General features: G+C 38.6%; 1 protein-coding gene across 1 annotated transcript; it reads right to left on the bottom strand.

Moving 5' to 3' along the window:
* Nucleotides 1-225: 225 nt before the first annotated feature.
* Nucleotides 226-18,742, bottom strand: cul3b (cullin 3b). The gene is made up of 16 exons (XM_039788954.1): nt 18,464-18,742; nt 16,768-16,987; nt 15,859-15,865; nt 11,425-11,661; nt 9,562-9,676; nt 9,009-9,237; nt 8,412-8,557; nt 7,578-7,754; nt 7,104-7,274; nt 6,574-6,681; nt 5,839-5,963; nt 4,953-5,049; nt 4,441-4,575; nt 3,582-3,716; nt 2,385-2,573; nt 226-1,453 (listed from the first exon to the last, which is right to left on the bottom strand). Exons 1-16 carry the CDS (start codon nt 18,524-18,526, stop codon nt 1,322-1,324), a joined length of 2,286 nt encoding a protein of 761 aa, XP_039644888.1. The 5' UTR covers nt 18,527-18,742; the 3' UTR covers nt 226-1,321.
* Nucleotides 18,743-19,331: the final 589 nt, after the last annotated feature.

Genomic DNA, 19,331 nt, shown 5'->3' on the forward strand with positions numbered 1-19,331 from the left:
CTACACCTCTCGGTTTCAACATTTTAAGCAAATTTGTTTTCTGGAAAGAAAAAGAAAAAAGTGGCACTTCCATCTCAAAATACTGTAGTAAACAATGTACAGAGGCATATAAAGTTCCTCCTGTGAGCACTAAGCTAAGCTTTAATTATGGTTAGAGACTAGAGAGTACTTCTGAGGTTTGCCAAGGCCTTCGCATGAAAGATGTAAAAGAAAAAGAAAAACCCATCCCTTCATTTTTTTTATTCTACATTTAATATGATGAAAACAAGGCCCTGTACAATCCACCTTTGCAGTGAGTACAATAATTATTTTACAATTTGTACACATTAGAACATGGTGCTAGACTGGTTCCACCCTTTCGAAAATGCAGTCGAGAATGAAAAAAAAAAAACAAAAAAAAAAAATCTGCTTTGAAAGCTGCACCACAAGGAACCTTCCATTCGGAGAGGAGAAAATTTTTTTGGCCAATCATACAGCAGGCCTGAAGTGAAATATGTGTCATGAGAGACAAAACACCATATATGGAGCTTTCATGTGTCTTATTGCCCTGATTGATCCGTTAGATAAAAGCATGCTGTGAAGCTACAGCTCTTAACCTCTCCAACCACTAGTTCAGACCTGGCCAAAACATTGAAAATGGCATTAAATATTTCAGCTATGTGAGGTGCACTTAATTCATTTCAGACATTAAAAAGAACCTCAAAAAACAGACATATTTTCAACATAAATTAAGCACTCTTCATGTTTTCTCCAGTACTCGCAATGTGTTTTACTGCTGTAGTAAACCAGGTCTGTACCAGTTAACACTTTGTCCTCTTCTATAAATTTAAAATCCTCTGGGAGGAAAAGGCCAAAAGTGTCGGTCAACTTGTACAGCCATCAATGTGCCACAAAAACAAACATAACACGTTGACATCAACATTTAAAACAGGGGAGTGAATTCAAATGTTTTCTTGGTCTCCATGTAGCCGCACGTTTGCTTTAACATGTTTAAGCTCGTTCTCAACAGCACATAGTTAATTCGCAAACAGGCTCTCCCAATTCTCTCCAAAGGCCACAAGAAACATGATTTTGTACAAAACTAGATCCCCTCCTTCCATTTCTCTCAGCAGAAGAAATCTAATATTGCTAGAAAACTTCCCCATCTTTTGCATTATTTTTCTTTTTACACATTTTTAATGGAAGAAAATGTAAGCTTCCCAGTGTTTCCCAGAATCAATGATGAAAGCACTTCCAAGTTCATTCAAATGCATTGCAGTCCAAAAAAACACAAGGCTCTGTTTCACTCAACTCGATGTTAGCTTTCATTGAATTCATTGTTTTATGCTACATAAGTGTACACTTTGCGGTCCTCCGGTGTTCGTGCCAAATATTCCCTCTCAATGAGTCCTTCAATGCGCTTCTTGATGACTACAGGGCTAGGGAGGAATCGTGCTCGTAACTGCTGCGTGACCTGTGAAGACACCAAAAACAGTAACAACATCAGTACATCATACTTTTCACCCCATCATCATCATCCTCTTCCTCACTACTCTCATTTTATTACCATGATTAGGGTTGGTTATCGTTTTTTTTTTTTTCTGATACCGGTGCTAAAATGATACTTTTAAAACAGTGCCTGAACCGAAATATATATATAAAAATAATATAAATATAAATATAAATATATATATATATATATATATATAAAATAATATAAATATAAATATAAATATATATATAAAAAAATATGACAGTTTGCGACATTAAAGAACGCCTTGTTTATTGCTAAGGCCATATGGTCAAAATTAAATGATTGATTAATAATGTACTAACAATAACTTATAACAATGACTTATTTCACAAGTAAATTGCTGGTAAACGAGAATAAACAAGCACCAGATGGGAAAAGGGTATTTTACAATAACTTAAAATGCAGACTGTTACCTCCCGGTGTTGGAATCCTCTACAGGGAAATACAGTCACAATTAACGTAAGCTGTCAGCATTTTAACCATTGGGTTTAATCCAGCTACTAGCTAATGGTAACGTAGCGTCCCGTGCAGGCACCGAAATGTTCGGTCTTATACTCGTTACTAGCATTTACGTTGGAACCGGTGCCCTATTGGCACCGTGTTTCGGTACCCAACCCTAACCATGATCATCACCATGTTTTACATCTTTTGCCTTTATTTTCCGTTCTTTTACAATACTGGACTGTCAATTGTGGTCAAAAGAAAGAAAAAAAAACAACTATATTATAGTAATATTATAATTAGATTATAGTAGGACTTCCTAATATTGACTGTATGGGGTGAAACGTTTCCGTGCTAAGGACTACTTCTTGTAAATCATAAAGTAAATATGCTAATGTGGGAGCTAATGAAACCATTTCAGCTGACTGACCTCAGCTACTAGAACATTGTGCTGCATCTTCTTTCTGGACTTCATAATGCGAACGATGGCTGCTTCGATCTCATGCTTTCTGTCGTCGTCCACTTTCTGTCGCGTCTCCTTCCTCTCCGGGTCTGACTCCCCTTGTTTAGCAGCCACTAGGTAGTGCACAACAAAGGAAAATAAATAAAAAAAAACAAGTAGTTAAGTGTGGCTGAAGGTATACAAGTTCTTTTCCCAAATAAGTGCTTAAAATAATTTGACTGTGATAAGGTGACCGGTACTATTTAAAGCGCCCATATTAAACTCATTTTCAGGTTCATAATTGTATTTTAAGGTTGTACCAGAATAGGTTTACATGGTTTAATTTTCAAAAAACACCATATTTTTGTTGTACTGCACAGCTCTCTCTCACTGCTGTAGATCCTCTTTTCACCTGGTTTCTGTTTTAGCTATAGAGTGAGACCTCTTTTCTTCTTCTGTACTATCTTTGATTGCACTCGTACATGCTCAGTAGCTCAGATGTAGATCATGTCAGCTAGCTAACTCTAGAGACAGTAAAAGAAAGCCTGTTTCTCCAACTTCAGTCAGTTACAAGGCAGGATTAGCTGGGAGACTTCTAAATGAGGGCGCACATGTAAGTAGTTCTTTTGTAGATTATGGTGAACTTGTGTGTGTTGTAGCAGTGCTTTGCTATTGAGAACGAGGTACCATGCTAGTGTTAGCATTAGCATGCTAATGCTAACGCTACGAGCTAACGGTTGCGGTTAGCCAGCTCATTTCGGATTGTGACGTCACAGTCCGAGCCGATTTTGAACAGCTCACTAGGAGACTGAAGGCAGGACACATTCAGAAACCGTATCTCACTCAAAACAGCATGGATGGATTTTTTTCAAAGTTTGTATGTGTGTGGAAGCACCAGAGACACAAAAGAACACCCCAAATACCAGAAAGTGTTTTTTTCATAATATGGGCACTTTAAGTTGTTTTACACATTTATACATGGGGCTTACGCATTTAATTGTTTACTGAATACCGTAACATGAGAATATGACATGACATACCTACTACCTAGTACTACCTCCTTCTCTTTAAGGCTGCATTACAGTTCAGTGTTGCAATTTTATGAACCGTTTTTATTATCTTCAGTAAACATGAAACCACTTTCAGTAAAAATCGTCATTGTTTTTTTTTTTTTTTTTTTTTTGTAAACACATGGCCATTCTCGATCTCCTTGGACTTGGGCTCCTTGGTGAGAACTCTCTGAGTGGGCTTCCCACAGGCCAGAGACTGCAGCGCTCGCACAAGCTCCCTCTCTGGAATGTCCGTCTCCTGCTGGATCTCCTACAGGGTGTAAAGATCAAGTTCGGGATCATGATAAAACAATAAGCAAGTCGTAACAGAGAGAAAAGCAAGAATCTGAAACTGCCTTTTTCCTGCTGAAATTGTATCGGATCAATAAACAGGTTGTGTTTGTCTTCTGTTTTTGTCAAACTTGGGAAACCCTAACATAAGCGGCTTTCACACATGAACTTCAACCTGAAATTATCTAGACATTACCCGGCGAAGCTGCATGCGAGCATGCAAATGTCCGAATCAGTCAGATTGGACATCAAACAGTGTTTACCCTGCCAGCTCCCTAGTACAAAGTCTGTGTAATCTCTGATTGTGCAGAATGTGTGAAAACTTACAGCAAGCTAGTGCACTTGTTGATGACAATAAAGATTCAGGAACTTCTATTGGTAAGGGCTGACGCCGAAATCAAATTCGAGGAAGGGCAACAGACTTGGTTGTGTGTGACCAACTACTCCATGGTGGAGTGTAATTTGCGTAATGTCCTGTGTGCTGCCTGCTCCACCCAAGTGCCAGCCCTCGTCTAAATCCAATGGAGTATTTCCAGTAAGTGAGAACGCATCTGATACGGACAATCTCCTGCTGTGTGATACATGTGTGCAAGGTAAACTCCGGACAATGTTGGGACCTGATTCCCTTTTGGTTGATTTGGTTCATATATAAAAACCGCTTTACTGTTACATTGCGTAGGGCAGTAAGGTATTAAATTGTGTACCTCAAATATGGACTTGTCTCTGTTGTTGAAAAGCATGAGGATGGTCATCTGGAAGGTGGAGACCTGCAGGATGTGCTTCCTGGTGTTGGAGCCGGTAACCTGGGCTCCTCCCACTCCGACCTCTGACCCATCCTCCTTTTGACATGTTTGGATGAAAGATCAGAATCTAAGAATATGATTCAGAATCCCCTTCCATGAGAAATCATGTTTTCTGTTAAAATGTAAATTTCCTTGTTGCTGAAATAATAAATCATCTTCACAAGACAAAATTATCACCACTTCTTGAAAGAAATGACGTGACAGTCTGCCAGTGCCAATTAGTTGACAGTTTTGCATTCACACATTGAAAATTAAAAAACACTTATGTCTTAACATTCACATGACACAAATATTTGATTTGTTGTGTTTTTAAATCATTGTAACACTGTACCATCAAAAATAGTTTTTTAAACTATGGCATTATCACAGTAGTTTAGAAACGTGCTGATGTTCCATTTTAAGGTGGCACGTACCTTTTTGATTGGACCGTAGAAAGTGGCGTTTAGATCTGCAGAGCCCATATGGTGCTGCAGTGTGAGTTGTCTGCCGCTGTGCTTACCAAGATAAAACCTACAAGCAGAGAGGAGTCACTCTGGGTTAGCATCTGAGAATAAATCGGTCATGGAGCGGTTGGATTTATTTTCACATTTTTATTTACAGCAATATGTTGATATGTATATCATAATAATAATAATAATAATAATAATAATAATAATCTTAAAATTGGAATAATTACATACAAAGCCACCCATGGTCTTGCTCCAGATTACATTAAAGAGCTTTTAACCCGTTATAGCCCAGCCAAGCCCATACGATCAGCTGATCAAAATCTTTTAGCTATTCCACCAACCAGACTAGAACTAAGGGTAACCGTGCGTTTTCGGCTTTTGCCCCTCGGCTTTGGAACAGCCTTCCTCTCAGTGCGAGATCGGCTGACTCCACTGCAGCTTTTAAACACCTACTTAAAACTCATTTTTATAAAGATGGCCTATACTTAACTGTGTCCTCTCTTCCATTCTCGCAACACTGCATATTTCCTCTTTTTTTGCTACTTTTATGGTTTTATTTACTGGCAGGTATCAGAACGCTCCAGATCAGATCGAAGCATCAAATATTCAGAATCACCCCTTGAATACTTATTAGTTATTATTAGACTTACAAGCTTATATCGTCAATAATGGGTCAGGAACTGAAACAAGGTGGTTAGTCTGGTCAGCTTCCATTTGTAACAAAACATAATGTGGCTTAGTAAGACTCTTCATTTTGGATCACACATTTCAGAAACCCTTGCACTAAAAACAAAGTTTTGAAACCATTAACACACATAAGCAATAAACTCCTAGTGTACAACTGACTTACCTTCTAAAGACTTCAAATGCATGTCGCGGTGAAGGGGGGATGTTGCACTTGGGTGTTGCCGATTGTGTTGGCCAGTATCCCGTGGTCAGGACTCTCACAGTGAGATCAACCCCTCCAAGTGACACCTGAAGTTAGAAAAAACACAAGACACACAATCAGGTTTCAGTCTACGCTGATGTAATTACACCCCGTAGCTACACTGGTTTTTATTGGTTCAATTAGGTTAGAAACACCTAACTTAATTAGACAAAGCATAACTACAGGCTATTGACACAAACTAGGTACAAGTTCAGTTTATCTAAAACAGATCACTGTGATGCATCCAAACAAATTCAAAACCTCTTAAATTTCACAAGACAAAAATGTAGATAAATTAGAAAAAAAGGTTTTAAAGGACTTTTTAGCTATAGATTAAGCAAAAGCATGAACAAAGAATATACTCCACAGTTCACTAATATAATTCCTAACATGAATCACGCTTAATTCAGCAAACTACAATGACAATCAGATACAGTGAAAGAGGCTCTGGTGACAAAAAGCCATGTGACAGCACAGCACAAGCCAGAAATTAGCACCATGTATTCCCAGGATATGGATAGTTAGGTACATAATTGTTATTATGTAACTGAGCAACGCAGCAATGCTCAGTCAGTCAAGCAGCCATGTACTGATTACAGTTTGCAAATCGGCTCATTATTTTGACATATTGAGTTGTGGCATGCAGCGTCTCCTCACCCCAGTTGTCTGTAGATGTTGTCTAAACTCATCCATGGTGGTGTTGGAGATGCTCATATCCCGGAACATGCCCTCCAGTTTAGAGGTGAACTGACAGCCGCACTCGGTCTGAGCAATTAAGACCAGAAGAAGAATCACATTTAGTTAATCAAAAGCTGTTCAAGGTAAATCAAAAACTCATATGATGGTCATCAGATCTTTGTCAATTTCATACAGTGTGCTTCCTGTATGTTTCCTCTAACCTTTGTAATGTACGTACACATTGAATGAAGCTTAAATCCCTACAACGGGGGTTAAGATACCCCTAACCCTATAAACAAGATCACACAAGTTGTCTCTACAAATTTAGCTGACTCAAAGTCTTCACAGTGATGTGAAAAATGTTAAGAACGTTTTTAGAATTGGATAGGCAACAAAAAAACAAAAACAAAAAAAAACATTGGAGCTGGATAACCAGATCTCCTCATCTAGAGGGAAATCTCATTATTTTACTCCAAAGTTATATTGAGTTCTATCACACTCCTGCTCACCTTGAGCTTTGAGATCATGTTCTTCTCAGAGTCATCAGAGACACTCTTGTTGGTGAGCAGCCTGCGGGCGAGGTGCTGCTTGTAGTACCTCTCAAACACGTCCTTCTCCTGCATGAAGCGGAACAGCACCATGGCCTTGTCCAGTATAGACTCTACCTCTTGCTCGGTCAACTGGACAAAAAACAAAATGATGCAGGTTACATAGGATGTTCATAAATGGAGTCAATCATCTGATAAACCCCCTCGACTCCCTATTTCCTATGATACACAGTTACTCCAACACACATAAATGATATGGACATTCCCTACTTATAAATATAAGCAATAATAGCATTGCTTGTTTGGGCGATATGTAGTCTGGCATAAAATCTAAATGGTTTTATGGTGCAGTGTGGTATTAATTTGTGAAAAAGCAGGCCAGTAACATATGTGGTGTGTCATAAAATACGAGTATGTATCCATCAGAGCGCTCACCCCTTTTACTCCTTTCTTCAGTTTGTCGTCGATAAAGAGTGAGAGGTACTCAGGCGAGCGAGAGTTGAGGTTAAGGAAGTACTCAAAGTCGCCTGCAATAGTCTGTTTGAAGAGCCGGTCATTATTAAAAGACTCCTGGAGAAACCGGTCGAAACGTGACTTCAGGTCCAGCAAACCCTGCAGGAAAGGAGACGGGCATGATTAAGGATAATACAGCAGCAACGTGCATGAACAGTAGCTTAACACAGCAATTACAACTCCAACAGGGAAAGACGGTCTCATCAACAAAGAGTCACGCTACTGTCAATTAGACTAGAGGAAGAACAGGAGTGGAACTGCAAACCACAGAGACGGTTTCACACAGGAGCTTCAAAAGCACTGAAAGATGAGAATAACAAGACTTTTAAAAAGAAGTGCCTTCTCTCTTGGCCTGAATGACCTCACATGTTATTAAGTACTGTGCAACGACACAGTGTGGTTGAGGGCAGACAGAGACCATCATGGCTTGTGGCCACAAACGCAGGGGGTCAGAGCAGTTATCCTCTGCTGGGAGGCTATGGAAGTACATTATGGCTAAGGCTGGGCACGCAATGGTGTGCTAAAGTGTGCAGAGCCTGTAGAAATTACTCCATCATTTCTAACAAGGTTACATCTCTCTATTCACCTAAAATGTATGCGGTTGGGTTACAGTGTGCTTCAACAGAGCGTGTGTACCATCAGAACGGCCTCCTACTCTTGCATCAGCAAATTCATTGAAAATGTTACAACAAGTTTCACAAGACTAAGCAAAAACATTGCTGCACTCTAATGTCTCCTGATGCCCCATCCTCTTACCTGGATGTAGTCTACAGGGTTCTTTCCCTCTCCCTCCTCTGACACGAGAGCCTTTCCTTGCTCCCGCAGGTATGAGCTCATACACTCACACATAGTCTTCAGCCCATTGGGAACCCTGCTGAACAGCTTGTACATGCACGCCAAATCTGTGATGGATATGCACGAATACACACACAAGCACACATATTAGAGGAGGCTTATTTGTGCAGATTTAACTGAAATACCTCTGAGTGTACTGATGTGAAAATATTTTCCTGAAGGCAATGCTGAAGCAACGGCACTACAGTCCCAGTTTCTTCTAAATCTAGTAATCAAATTTAATTTCCTTGTATCTTATAGTTTGTGAAATGAGCAAGGGGAGCATTGCGACTGCATTACTGATCTAGTAATATATATATAAACCTATATCTCTTGCAAGTGACAGTAACAAAGCTTATTGAAGAGTGTTGGGGATTTCCGTTTCTCTCCCTCTTTTTTTTTGGAGTGAGATATGAAATGTAACCTGTGTAATGTGTAATTTACTAAATTTAAATATTTGACAATGTACAAATGTTGAAGACACGAGGCATAAGCAACAAAGGACTGCGGCACTCTTACCGTCTGTCTTCCCGTTTTTGAGCATGTGGACCAAGCCAGAGTTCTCCATCTCTACGATTGTCTTCATGTGTTTGGAGATGAGCTCCCGTTCCACCACCTTGACAATAGGCTCTTCTGTAGATTTATCCAGGCAGTGCATCACCCGCTCAATCTCCTCATTGATTCTGGCTTCCACCTTCTTTATGTACACACTGGCACTATTTTCTGCAAGGAACTTTTGGCTCTCCATCTAAATGAAAACAAGAAACACAAGCTGTAAGAGACAAAAATGTTTCTCAAACTCCTTTGCATATTTTTGCACTTTTTCACAACTTTAGTCATCCGGCCTACAGTACGTACTCTCTATCTATCTATCCATCTATCTATCCATCTATCTATCTATCCATCCATCCATCCATCCATCCATCCATCCATCCAGTGTTGATCCTTAGAGGTTTCAAGAATCATCTGTATTTACACTGTATTTTATTTATAAGGACCACAGAAATATAATTTGGATCCAAATATAGGATAAAACAATGAACAGTTGGGGAAATGATGTTCTACCACAAACCTGGAAAAATTCTGCAGACATTTCTAAGAACGGTGCCTCAAAGTCTTCTTCATAAACAGATCTCCCTTCAAGGCCGAGGATCATTAACATTTGGCAGGCATTTCTAATGGCCCCCCTGGTGGAGAGGAGAAGCACACGGAATGTTGACGGCATAGCAGAAAACAAAAACAAAAAAACATTTCTGGATGCTCATTTCACACTTACTATTGGTGCCAACTAACTTTTGATTAATTTGTTCACAGAAAACAACAACAACAACAAACAGTGCATTACCATCCCAGTCAGATTAATTGCAGCAGATGTACTTTGTTTTAACCTTTATTTATTCAGGGAAGGAAGCGTCTCTTTTGCAGAAACGCCCTGATCACATTGACACACATTCACACCCGGAAGCTCAGTCCTTCCAGAAAAACGCTGAGTTTTTTTTGTGATTGTTGCGGGCAAAAATCCTTGATTATGCAGCATGTTTTCTTAAAAAATGCGATGGAATATGCGGGATATTTATGCAATTTTATGCGATGAAATTGCGGGAACTTGCAAAAACTGCGGTTTGATGAAAAAGAGAAGAAAAAGTGATTCCCCCAAAACCCTGCTTTTTTAAAACTTAATTTCCAAAAATAGTTTACAGATATTCAGTCATTGCAATAAGTAAACAAATAAGATACAAAAATATATACAAATAATATAATATTAAAGTAAAAATAAAAGTAATAGTCTAAACAGAGGGAAATAAAAGATACAAAAGAGACAGACTTTCAAAAATCGTTAATAATATAGACAGCACTTAACCAAAGAAATCTGAGTAGACATCAGATATTAAGATAGCTTTCTTATTGGATACCAACTTAAGAGACTCAAAGTATCAACCTCCAACACCTGCTTTTCGATGATGTTCACGTCACTTCATAACGTCACTTCATAACGTCACTTCATAACGTCACTTCATAACGTCACTTCATAACGTCACTTCATAACGTTCCCATTACAACAGGGGAAAATGGCTGCTCTTGTGTGAAGTAAACGCAACATTTTTTCAACTTTCTGCTAAGATATATGTGACTTTTTTGCAACGAAAATGCGGGGATTATGAAATCATGCAAGCACCGCATATTTTGCGCGGAAATCGGCAATTTATGCGGCGAAAGTGCGGCATATTTGAAAAAAATGCAGCCCCTGCATGAATATGTGGACTTTGGCTGATTATGCATTGAATTATGCGATCACATAATCGCGTTTTTCTGGAGGGACTGGGAAGCTGCCCAGTACAACCACAGTCTGATCTGCTGGCCACTGAGCAGCTCCACTGGAGCAGTTGGGGTTAAAGGCCTTGCTCAAGGGCACCTCAAAGGTGGTAATGAGGCAGAAGCAAGTGCTGCTCTTTCACTTTCCCCACAGATTTATCCTGTTGGTGCACCCTGTGATGATTTAACATTTTCCTTAAAAAGGGAGTGGGATTACTTCTACACTGCTCTTACAGACCATTCCCAAATACGTGAAATACTCACTTTGTTTTTCACGGCCACATGCACTAACATACATGTGCGGCCGGACCGGCTATTAAAACAAAGAACTGAGAAGCTCAGAATACAACACACACACAGGGAGTGTGACTTCATTCTCTGCTCAGGATGCCATAACTCCACCATATCTTTACATAGAAAATATTTGTTAGCTGCTATATTAATGTTCTGAATGTCGAGTGCAGCCCCTTTAATTATCTGACTAAATATGAAGGATGTGAATTCCATTTTCACCTAAATTTATGTGCAACTGAAATAAAAATGAACTTGTTAACATCAACTGGCAGTTAATGAGGTTGTTATGCAATCAATCCTGTCTGGGAGTATTTATATTATATTCTACCTGTCCACCACCTCCCCTTTCCTCTCACGTGCGATCATGTCCAGCAGGGTCTGTCGGAGGTGGTCTCTGATGCAGCCATAACGAACCACTTGATCTCTAAAGATAATGAGACCCAGGTTGTAGACATTTTCTACATTGTTCTGCTGTACATACACCCGATCCTGTGAGACAAACACAAAAAAAGTACAAGTAATGTCTTGGTCAGCATAGACTATATGCATCTTCCTCTTAACATCCCTTATGTGGTTAAATGAGTTTCTGCGTCATCCTTTAAAGTGGTTTTAAGCTCAAGTGTTGTTAAACTGAATACAAGATTTATCCTCTTATCAACTCCTGATGTACGTCATGATCGTGTGGTACAACTTGCAGGGCTTGACATTAACTTTTTGAGACACTTGTCCTTTGGACAAGTACATTTACGTTTCACTTGTCCATGCGCAAAAGTCACTTGTCCGGGTAAAGATTCATCATTTTATTAAAAAGAAATTGTTTTGCTAATGCAGAATTCGAACAAACCGTTGAAAGCATCCAAACACTATCAGCATTAATAAAATTCAGTTGAAACAATAGAAACAAACGTGTCCCAACAATAGATTTCCCCTTCAACAAGAAAAAAGGATCTCCAGACTCCATAATACAAAGTTATACGTTGTACGCCGGTGTGCAGAAGTTAATATACTTAGATTCTAAGTCAATATTTTAAAGTTTGCCATTACTTTCAGATTCTTAGTCAATATTCTAAGTTACTAAGTCAATATATTGAGATAATAAGTCAATATATTGAGATTCTAAATCAATATTTTACATTTTCTCATTACTTTGAGATTCTTAAGTTTATATTCTGAGATACTAAGTCAATATTTTGACCAGAGGTAGTGGTGACTTAAACTTGAACTTATACTATATCTAAAATAATTTTGTAGATATAACAATGGATTTTGCCACTAAATGTTGGTGTTAACTTTTTTATTTTATTAAATTGTTTATACAATTTCACTAATTTTTACCCAGCAGAGGCTGATTTAGAGATCCTTTAAAAGGTGTAGCTACTTTAAAGTTGATTATTACCTGATATTTAAGCCGCATATTATGTATTTATTTGTTTCAAAAAGGAGCAACAAAAAAAAAAAGGCGAATTTCAAATGAACGCAACATCTGTGTTTTTCCGACAACAGCAGCTGCACACTGTCATATGTTACTCTCCAGTGAAATACAGACAGACAAACTTTACACCGTTTAGCTGTCAGCATTTTAGCTGCTTTTAGCTGCTAGTTAACAGTAGGCTAACGTTACCTGCTGCCAAGTGTAGTGTTAACTAGCTTGACATGCGGCGATGTTTCAATTCCCCCTAACGTCCGTTTTTGGAGCATCAGAGAGAAGCGCAGGCATTTCAGTGGCACCGAAATCTGAACTAACATGGCATTTTATTTTGTTTGAGTTTTAACTTGTCCAGTGGGGCAAGTAAATTTCTCTTCCACCTGCCCTACAAAAAGATCCACTTGTCCCGGACAAGCAGACAAGCCTTAATGTCGAGCCCTGTACAACGGTTATTTTAATTTCAGTCTTACTTCTGGACTCAGCCTTCAGAGTTCATATATCTCACTTATGCATTGACATAACGACTGAAATATTGCTAAAATCTAAAGCAGACCTGATGTTCTACATTCTTCATTGATGATTCAACAACAACCACACTTTAAAACAGTTTCAGGTTAATTTTTAATTCTTCTGTGTTGATATATGTGCAAATACAGTATGACCAATGTGTATTTCCACACAATGTCTGGCACTCCCTCTACACAAAGTTCAGTCCTGCATAGACATGTTCTCTTATAGCCAATAAAGGTTTTTAATACTTTAAATCTACATGATGGGGCATCTTTAGAGGACAGAAAAAATGAAAATTCAATAAAAAAAATTAAATTAACAGGGGATAAACTAAAAGACAATAAAAACACAATAAAATAATGAATAAGAAGTACCTTAAGCTTCAGTGAAGCCCAACTTTTTGTAAAACAATGATTAGTATTCACTCTTATAATTCTGTTGTATTCTCCTCACGGATGTGTGCTGTTATTAAGCTCTGCCAACGTGTTCAATATGAATCGGAACACTCACGATATTCAATATGTTTATAGTCATTCAGTTCATTGCTCTTTCGGGAGACAAACACACATGCATGAAGTGGGTATACTACAAAATGAAAAAATGTTGCATCAAGCTGACACTTTGTTGGTTTCTTGGTTATGCAGTATTTTAATGTGACTCTACTTTGCCGTTTCTTCAATACCTTTTCTTTACTAGTCACTGCAGTGTGACTCAGCATTGTATACTTCTCCATGAGTAAGATTCTTAAGGGCACACAGACTTCCCCTTTTTCTCCTTCTAGACAGAGATGATGATCACCTCTGACCTTACTAAGTCTCAAGATCAAGATTAACTTTTTTCTTATTCATAGCCAGCTCAATAATGTTGAGGTGCAAGACGGAAGCAAACAGATGCATCTGAATATGCCTTCTAATCAAAGGCTCATTATGCACACTCATGGCTTACATATAAAAGTAATTATAAGGTTACTGCGGTTGTTGGTGCTGATAAGTTGAAGCTTATGTTCATCTGTTCTGACAATTTCTTATGCTGCTGGTCCATCGCATTAAATAATACCTGTATTACAGCAATATGCATATAATAAACTATTGTTTAATCAATGAAATATGAATGTTCACTTTACATTAATGTACAGTCTCAATGCATTACATTAACACACATTTTGAATTATTATCTCTGTACGATGCACATTCCTTGGTCAATATTGCGAACCTTCCTGTACAGCTTTTTCATTTTAAAGATTATTTTTTGGGCATTTTAGGTCTTTATTTATATAGAACAGATGAAGACATGAAAGGGGAGAGAGAGGGGGAATGACATGCAGCAAAGGGCTGCAGGGTGGATTCGAACCTGCAGCCGCTGCGTCGAGGAGTAAACCTCTAAATATGGGTGGCTGCTCTACCAGGTGAGCTACCCAGGTGCCCAGCTTTTTCATTTTAAAAACAGATATATTCTACAATATTTTTTCATATTTTTATTGCTAATTTTTCTATTTCCCCTTTATGTTTCTTGATTTTTTCAGTACTTGCTTTTTATCTTTATTATTTTCACCTACTTTGTTCATTATTTTTGTTAAGGCAAATTTCATGGCTATGAAAACCTACATGGCAATTTTGATGAAATGCTATTTAGAAGGATGTGATGGACCACTGTGAATAACTGATGGTGAAACAAGAGTGAGATTTCATCCATTGGCATCTAGACATTAGATATTATGGAGCAAGAAAACTGTGGATATAGTTGGCTGCCATGTTTTTGAGTCACTATGAAACAACAGAAGAAGCTAAATAACCCATGAAGGCCAGGCGTTTTGTAGAAATAGGTGGGCATGATTTTAAGCTCTTCTTCAGTCGTCTAGATGAAATTATAGGAACTGTCTGCTCTTTTATGTTGGCTTGAAAATCCACATGCTGTTCGGCCTGTTCAGTGCTTAGCAACATATGAAGCCTAGAGTCTAAACTCAAACCGTGTCATTGTTTAAAAAAAAAATAAATAAATCTCCAAATCCTGTCAATAATACTTGATGCTAGCAATTAATAGGCCTCTATTTAACCAAACTGAAAAGTAGAGTGACTGCCGCATAGGAACACGTTTATATTATATCTTTAAGATCTAAGTAGTTGTAACTAGTTGAGATGCAAAAGAAAATCATCATCTTTGAGTTGTTTTCAATACTTCGGTCTGGCTGAAGTGTCTGAGATAACTTTGTAGATTTTAGGCTGCATTCCAAACCATTACTCCCGTCTTCAATCAAAAGTGACATCTGGATACTTATTAGTTAATAAAAACTCACTCAGGTGTCTGCTCTCTCGTCTTTGAACTGCAGCTTGTTGACATTCCCTGACTGCTAATTTACTAAACCTGCCAAGTTGAGAATGTATATTTAATTAACCTGTGAAACCATCTGGCTGCTGTTCAACAGTAGGCTGCTGAAATATTGCTCATTGGGTATCTGCACACTGTAAACTGCACAGAAGCATTCATTACAGATGTCATGGCCAAACTTAATTTGTTACAAATTACACAGTATGCAACAAAAAGTAAGTGACAGCTTGGGAAAACTATTAACTGATGGGTTCTCTAACTTACATGTATCAGCAGGAATTTGAAAACAAATTAACCTCATAGTTACAGGATCAGCATTGGATTTCCATCCCATTTTTTTTTCATTTCTTTTTTTAAAACAGACTGCTCAGAATAATCCAATTCACTAACATTTGACATGGCTGTCATTTCACTTCCAATGGATTTCTCCAAGCAAATAAAAAAACTAAATGTCCAGTTTGAGAAAATTGTGCTCTGTTAAGGCGCCATTCAAAGACATACGGTTGCTCTTGTAACACACGAGGCAAAACCTGTTTTACGAAAGGCTAGCAGACAGATAACCAGCATTGTGCAGCTGAAAACCCAGAACAAAATTACAACTTAAGGACCCTATCCACAAACCCAGGCGCTTCAAGCAAGTTACAGAACTTGGGAAAAGGAGGTCTACATGATCCTTAAAGAGTTCTAAAAATCTCCCATTACACAAGACAAGTGTAAAAACCTCTGACATTGTATTACCCAGCTTTCTAACTGCATTCAATACTCACTCACCCTCACAAGGCTGCTGGAATGGAAACAGCTCATGTTTTCAGATATTAACTTTGTTTTGCAAGGACGACACAAGTAGTAACATGAACCTTAATATAAAGTCTATGCCAGATTCTGTTTAGCACCAAGAAGGCCACTGAAAAGAGACTGCCCATCTTAAATTCAGCTCCACAATTCAATCCAGGTGTAATCCATTTCAATTCATCAAAAACTGATTACAAATTTACTTTATTTATTATTGTAGTAACTATACACATGTCAATCTTCTTTGTTGTGACGGTTACCATAGATCAACTATGATTTTTAGCATTTCTAAATTGAGTATCTTATATTAAAGTAAGAACCGATAATTATTTATTACACACTTCAGTGAAATAGCAGTCAAATATACTTTGAAACAAAAAGGGGGGCATAAAGCAATGTGTCATCACTTGACTTCAAGTGTCTGGCAAATGAACCAAGCTTAAAAGGTGCACCTCTCTGTCTGTTTGATAAAGAAAAGAAACACATTTGCCTGCTACAGCGATTCACGGGATTTCAAGGGAGTTTAAGGAATTACTAATGTTTTTACAACAGGAGTAATTACCTTGTTTGTGTAATCCCAAAATAGTTATAAAATCATGCCTAATGTTTAGCAAATACCTGCAATCTGTGTTAGTCTTACTTTGTTGATAAGGTGTTCAGTGACGACCTCCCGCAGACCTGTGTACAGCTTCTCTCCATGTTTGTGGAGCACCATTGTGTAGGCGTTCCTGTACAGTTCCTCGAAGCTTAGGCCGCTGTTGTTCTTCCTCTGAATTTCCTGGATGGCATTTTTCAGAAGATCCCAGATATTGTTGACGTACTTCTCATCCATCGTCATCTGCAAAAGGTAGCCAGTGATGGGTTAAATAAGATGACCATTACCTATGATCTTTTGTACCAACACTTAGACGTGAGGATCTTGTTTCTAAATCAAGCCTCTCGATGCAGATAGACTCCCACCTCTGTGTAGTTTTGTCCTCAAGATTCTTTCTGCATTGGAAATGTGGGCCAGGGGATGGGGTGAAGAATAAATGGTTTACCTGATTGATCCCCATCAATAACCACAGGCTTGTTAAAGGTCTATAAGATTTAATAATTGTCAATTCACAAGCTTTAATTGTTTATTACCTACTCATTAAAGTAAATGAGACAGTTTTACTAAGCCTGGAAAAAAGGTCTATCTGGAAGAATCAATAAGGGCAATAATGCCACCTTATATCCAAAAGGTCCAAACATGACTGTAAAAAACATAAGCTGAGGGGCATTATTATAACTACAAATATGCTTTAAACCTAAAAAGTTCTTGGGGACTTCCCAATAGCCAAACCCATGTTGGTCAAAGGAGAACACCTAATGTGTGCCACTGCTAGTGAGGAGGAACAGTGTGTGCTACTTCTAAGCAGACAAGCCCAAACACATGCATGTCAGGATGCTGTTCTAGCTGCAAGTCGGTAAGGACTGGGCCACATTCAACAGGCTCACATGGGTCCTGAAGGTCCCCTGTATTAACACAAGTTAACCAGTGTCACTTGCACATAACTTGAAAGTACTCTATTACTCATAGAGGAGTAACAAAACAAGTATCTGGTTGATGTACAGTCTCACACAGCCAGTCACAGACAGACTGACATTTCAATTTAAGCAGAATGAGGTCAATCCATAAATGAGGTCTATCAGGGACTTGCAGACAAAGGGAGTGCCAGGTGGACGAGGAGAGGAATCCTACATTACCATTTATCACTGAAAAAACGACTTAGATATTTTACTGATATTCATATTACAATCACTGATGCAAACCCATAACCTACGGTTGAGTTAACTGATTTGTTTATTTTAGCATCATCTATAGCTGTAGAAACGTAACGTTGCTGCTTGTTCTTGCATACAGATGGAAATCTAGCTGGCATTTCAGTGCACCAAAAGTCAGACAAATGTACATCTCAGACACACAGACATCATGCATTTGATAAAGAAAGCCAAAAGCAGTCAAAACAACAAGTGTCAAAAGTCAGGGCTAACGTTAGCATCGGCTATGACGACAGATCCAATCTGCTAGCTAACGTTCGGGGAGTTCTGAGGCAGTTAAAGACAATTAAAGTGATTCTTAAAACTTCCCACTGAGCTGGTAATATAACAGAGTAGCCACCTAATCAACAGACTGGACCATTTGAAGGCTGTACTTTGTTTACGGATAGGCAAGTCATATCTGCTGCCCAGCTGGTTAGCCTGTTAGCATTTAGCCAACAGCCCAGACCACGGTGATCGAGTCCCCGCCTGTCGGGCAAGCAGAGCACCTATTGCGGTGTGCACTTACAGGAAAGGCCCGTATCCTCATTTTGGTGTCCTTCTTGGTGCCGCCTTTGCTGAGATTGGACATGGTTGCCTCGGCCGTGGGCTCTGTATTCACATGAAAGTATTCTTCAGGGAGGGACGGGAGTGACTACTGGTTAATGGAGCAGCCGACGAGCTTTCACTCGACCTCGTAGCTCCGCGTCCCGGCACCGCAAGTTTATTGTTGACAGCCAAACGCCAAATCCGATAGTTTTTCATACAGCAATGGCGGACTACCTGCAGTTCACATTGCGCAGAGCTCACGCGAGCCCAAGTCACGCGAGAAAGTATTAATTTGTAACATTTTCTCAACTTTACTTGCACCTGTACCTTTACTTTTAATTTACATTTTCACACTCACAATTAGGTTATTACAGACTGTGCAGCAGGAAGTATTGAATATTCAATTCATTAAATAGTTTATTCTGTACTGTAATTCTACACTGGAAGTAGACTCTATTTTACAGTGGTGAAAGTACTTACTTTGCTAATAAAAGTAGTAATACCACAATATATCCAGTAGCTTTACTTCAATTTTGATTTACTTGAGGCTTACTTGAGTACTTCCATTTTATTTTACTTTTACTTCTACTCCACTACATTGTTTTCAAAGGGAAATATTGCACGTTTCTTTCCTCTACATTTAACAGTGACACCTAATTGTTACTTTTACAAGATTTTACATACAAAAGATATAATGCATTGTTGGTTATACTGTGCTCAGACTTACCTCCACCCCCATCAACTACAGCATTAAAGTACACTACTGCTTACATTTGAATGCATCAATAACAATAATCTAATAATATAGTAATATTGCCTCACTGTCAGTGGCCATTCTGCATAATGAG

The sequence above is a fragment of the Perca fluviatilis genome, chromosome 2 (assembly GCF_010015445.1).
Source record: "Perca fluviatilis chromosome 2, GENO_Pfluv_1.0, whole genome shotgun sequence".
In the NCBI taxonomy this organism is placed as follows: Eukaryota; Metazoa; Chordata; class Actinopteri; order Perciformes; family Percidae; genus Perca; species Perca fluviatilis.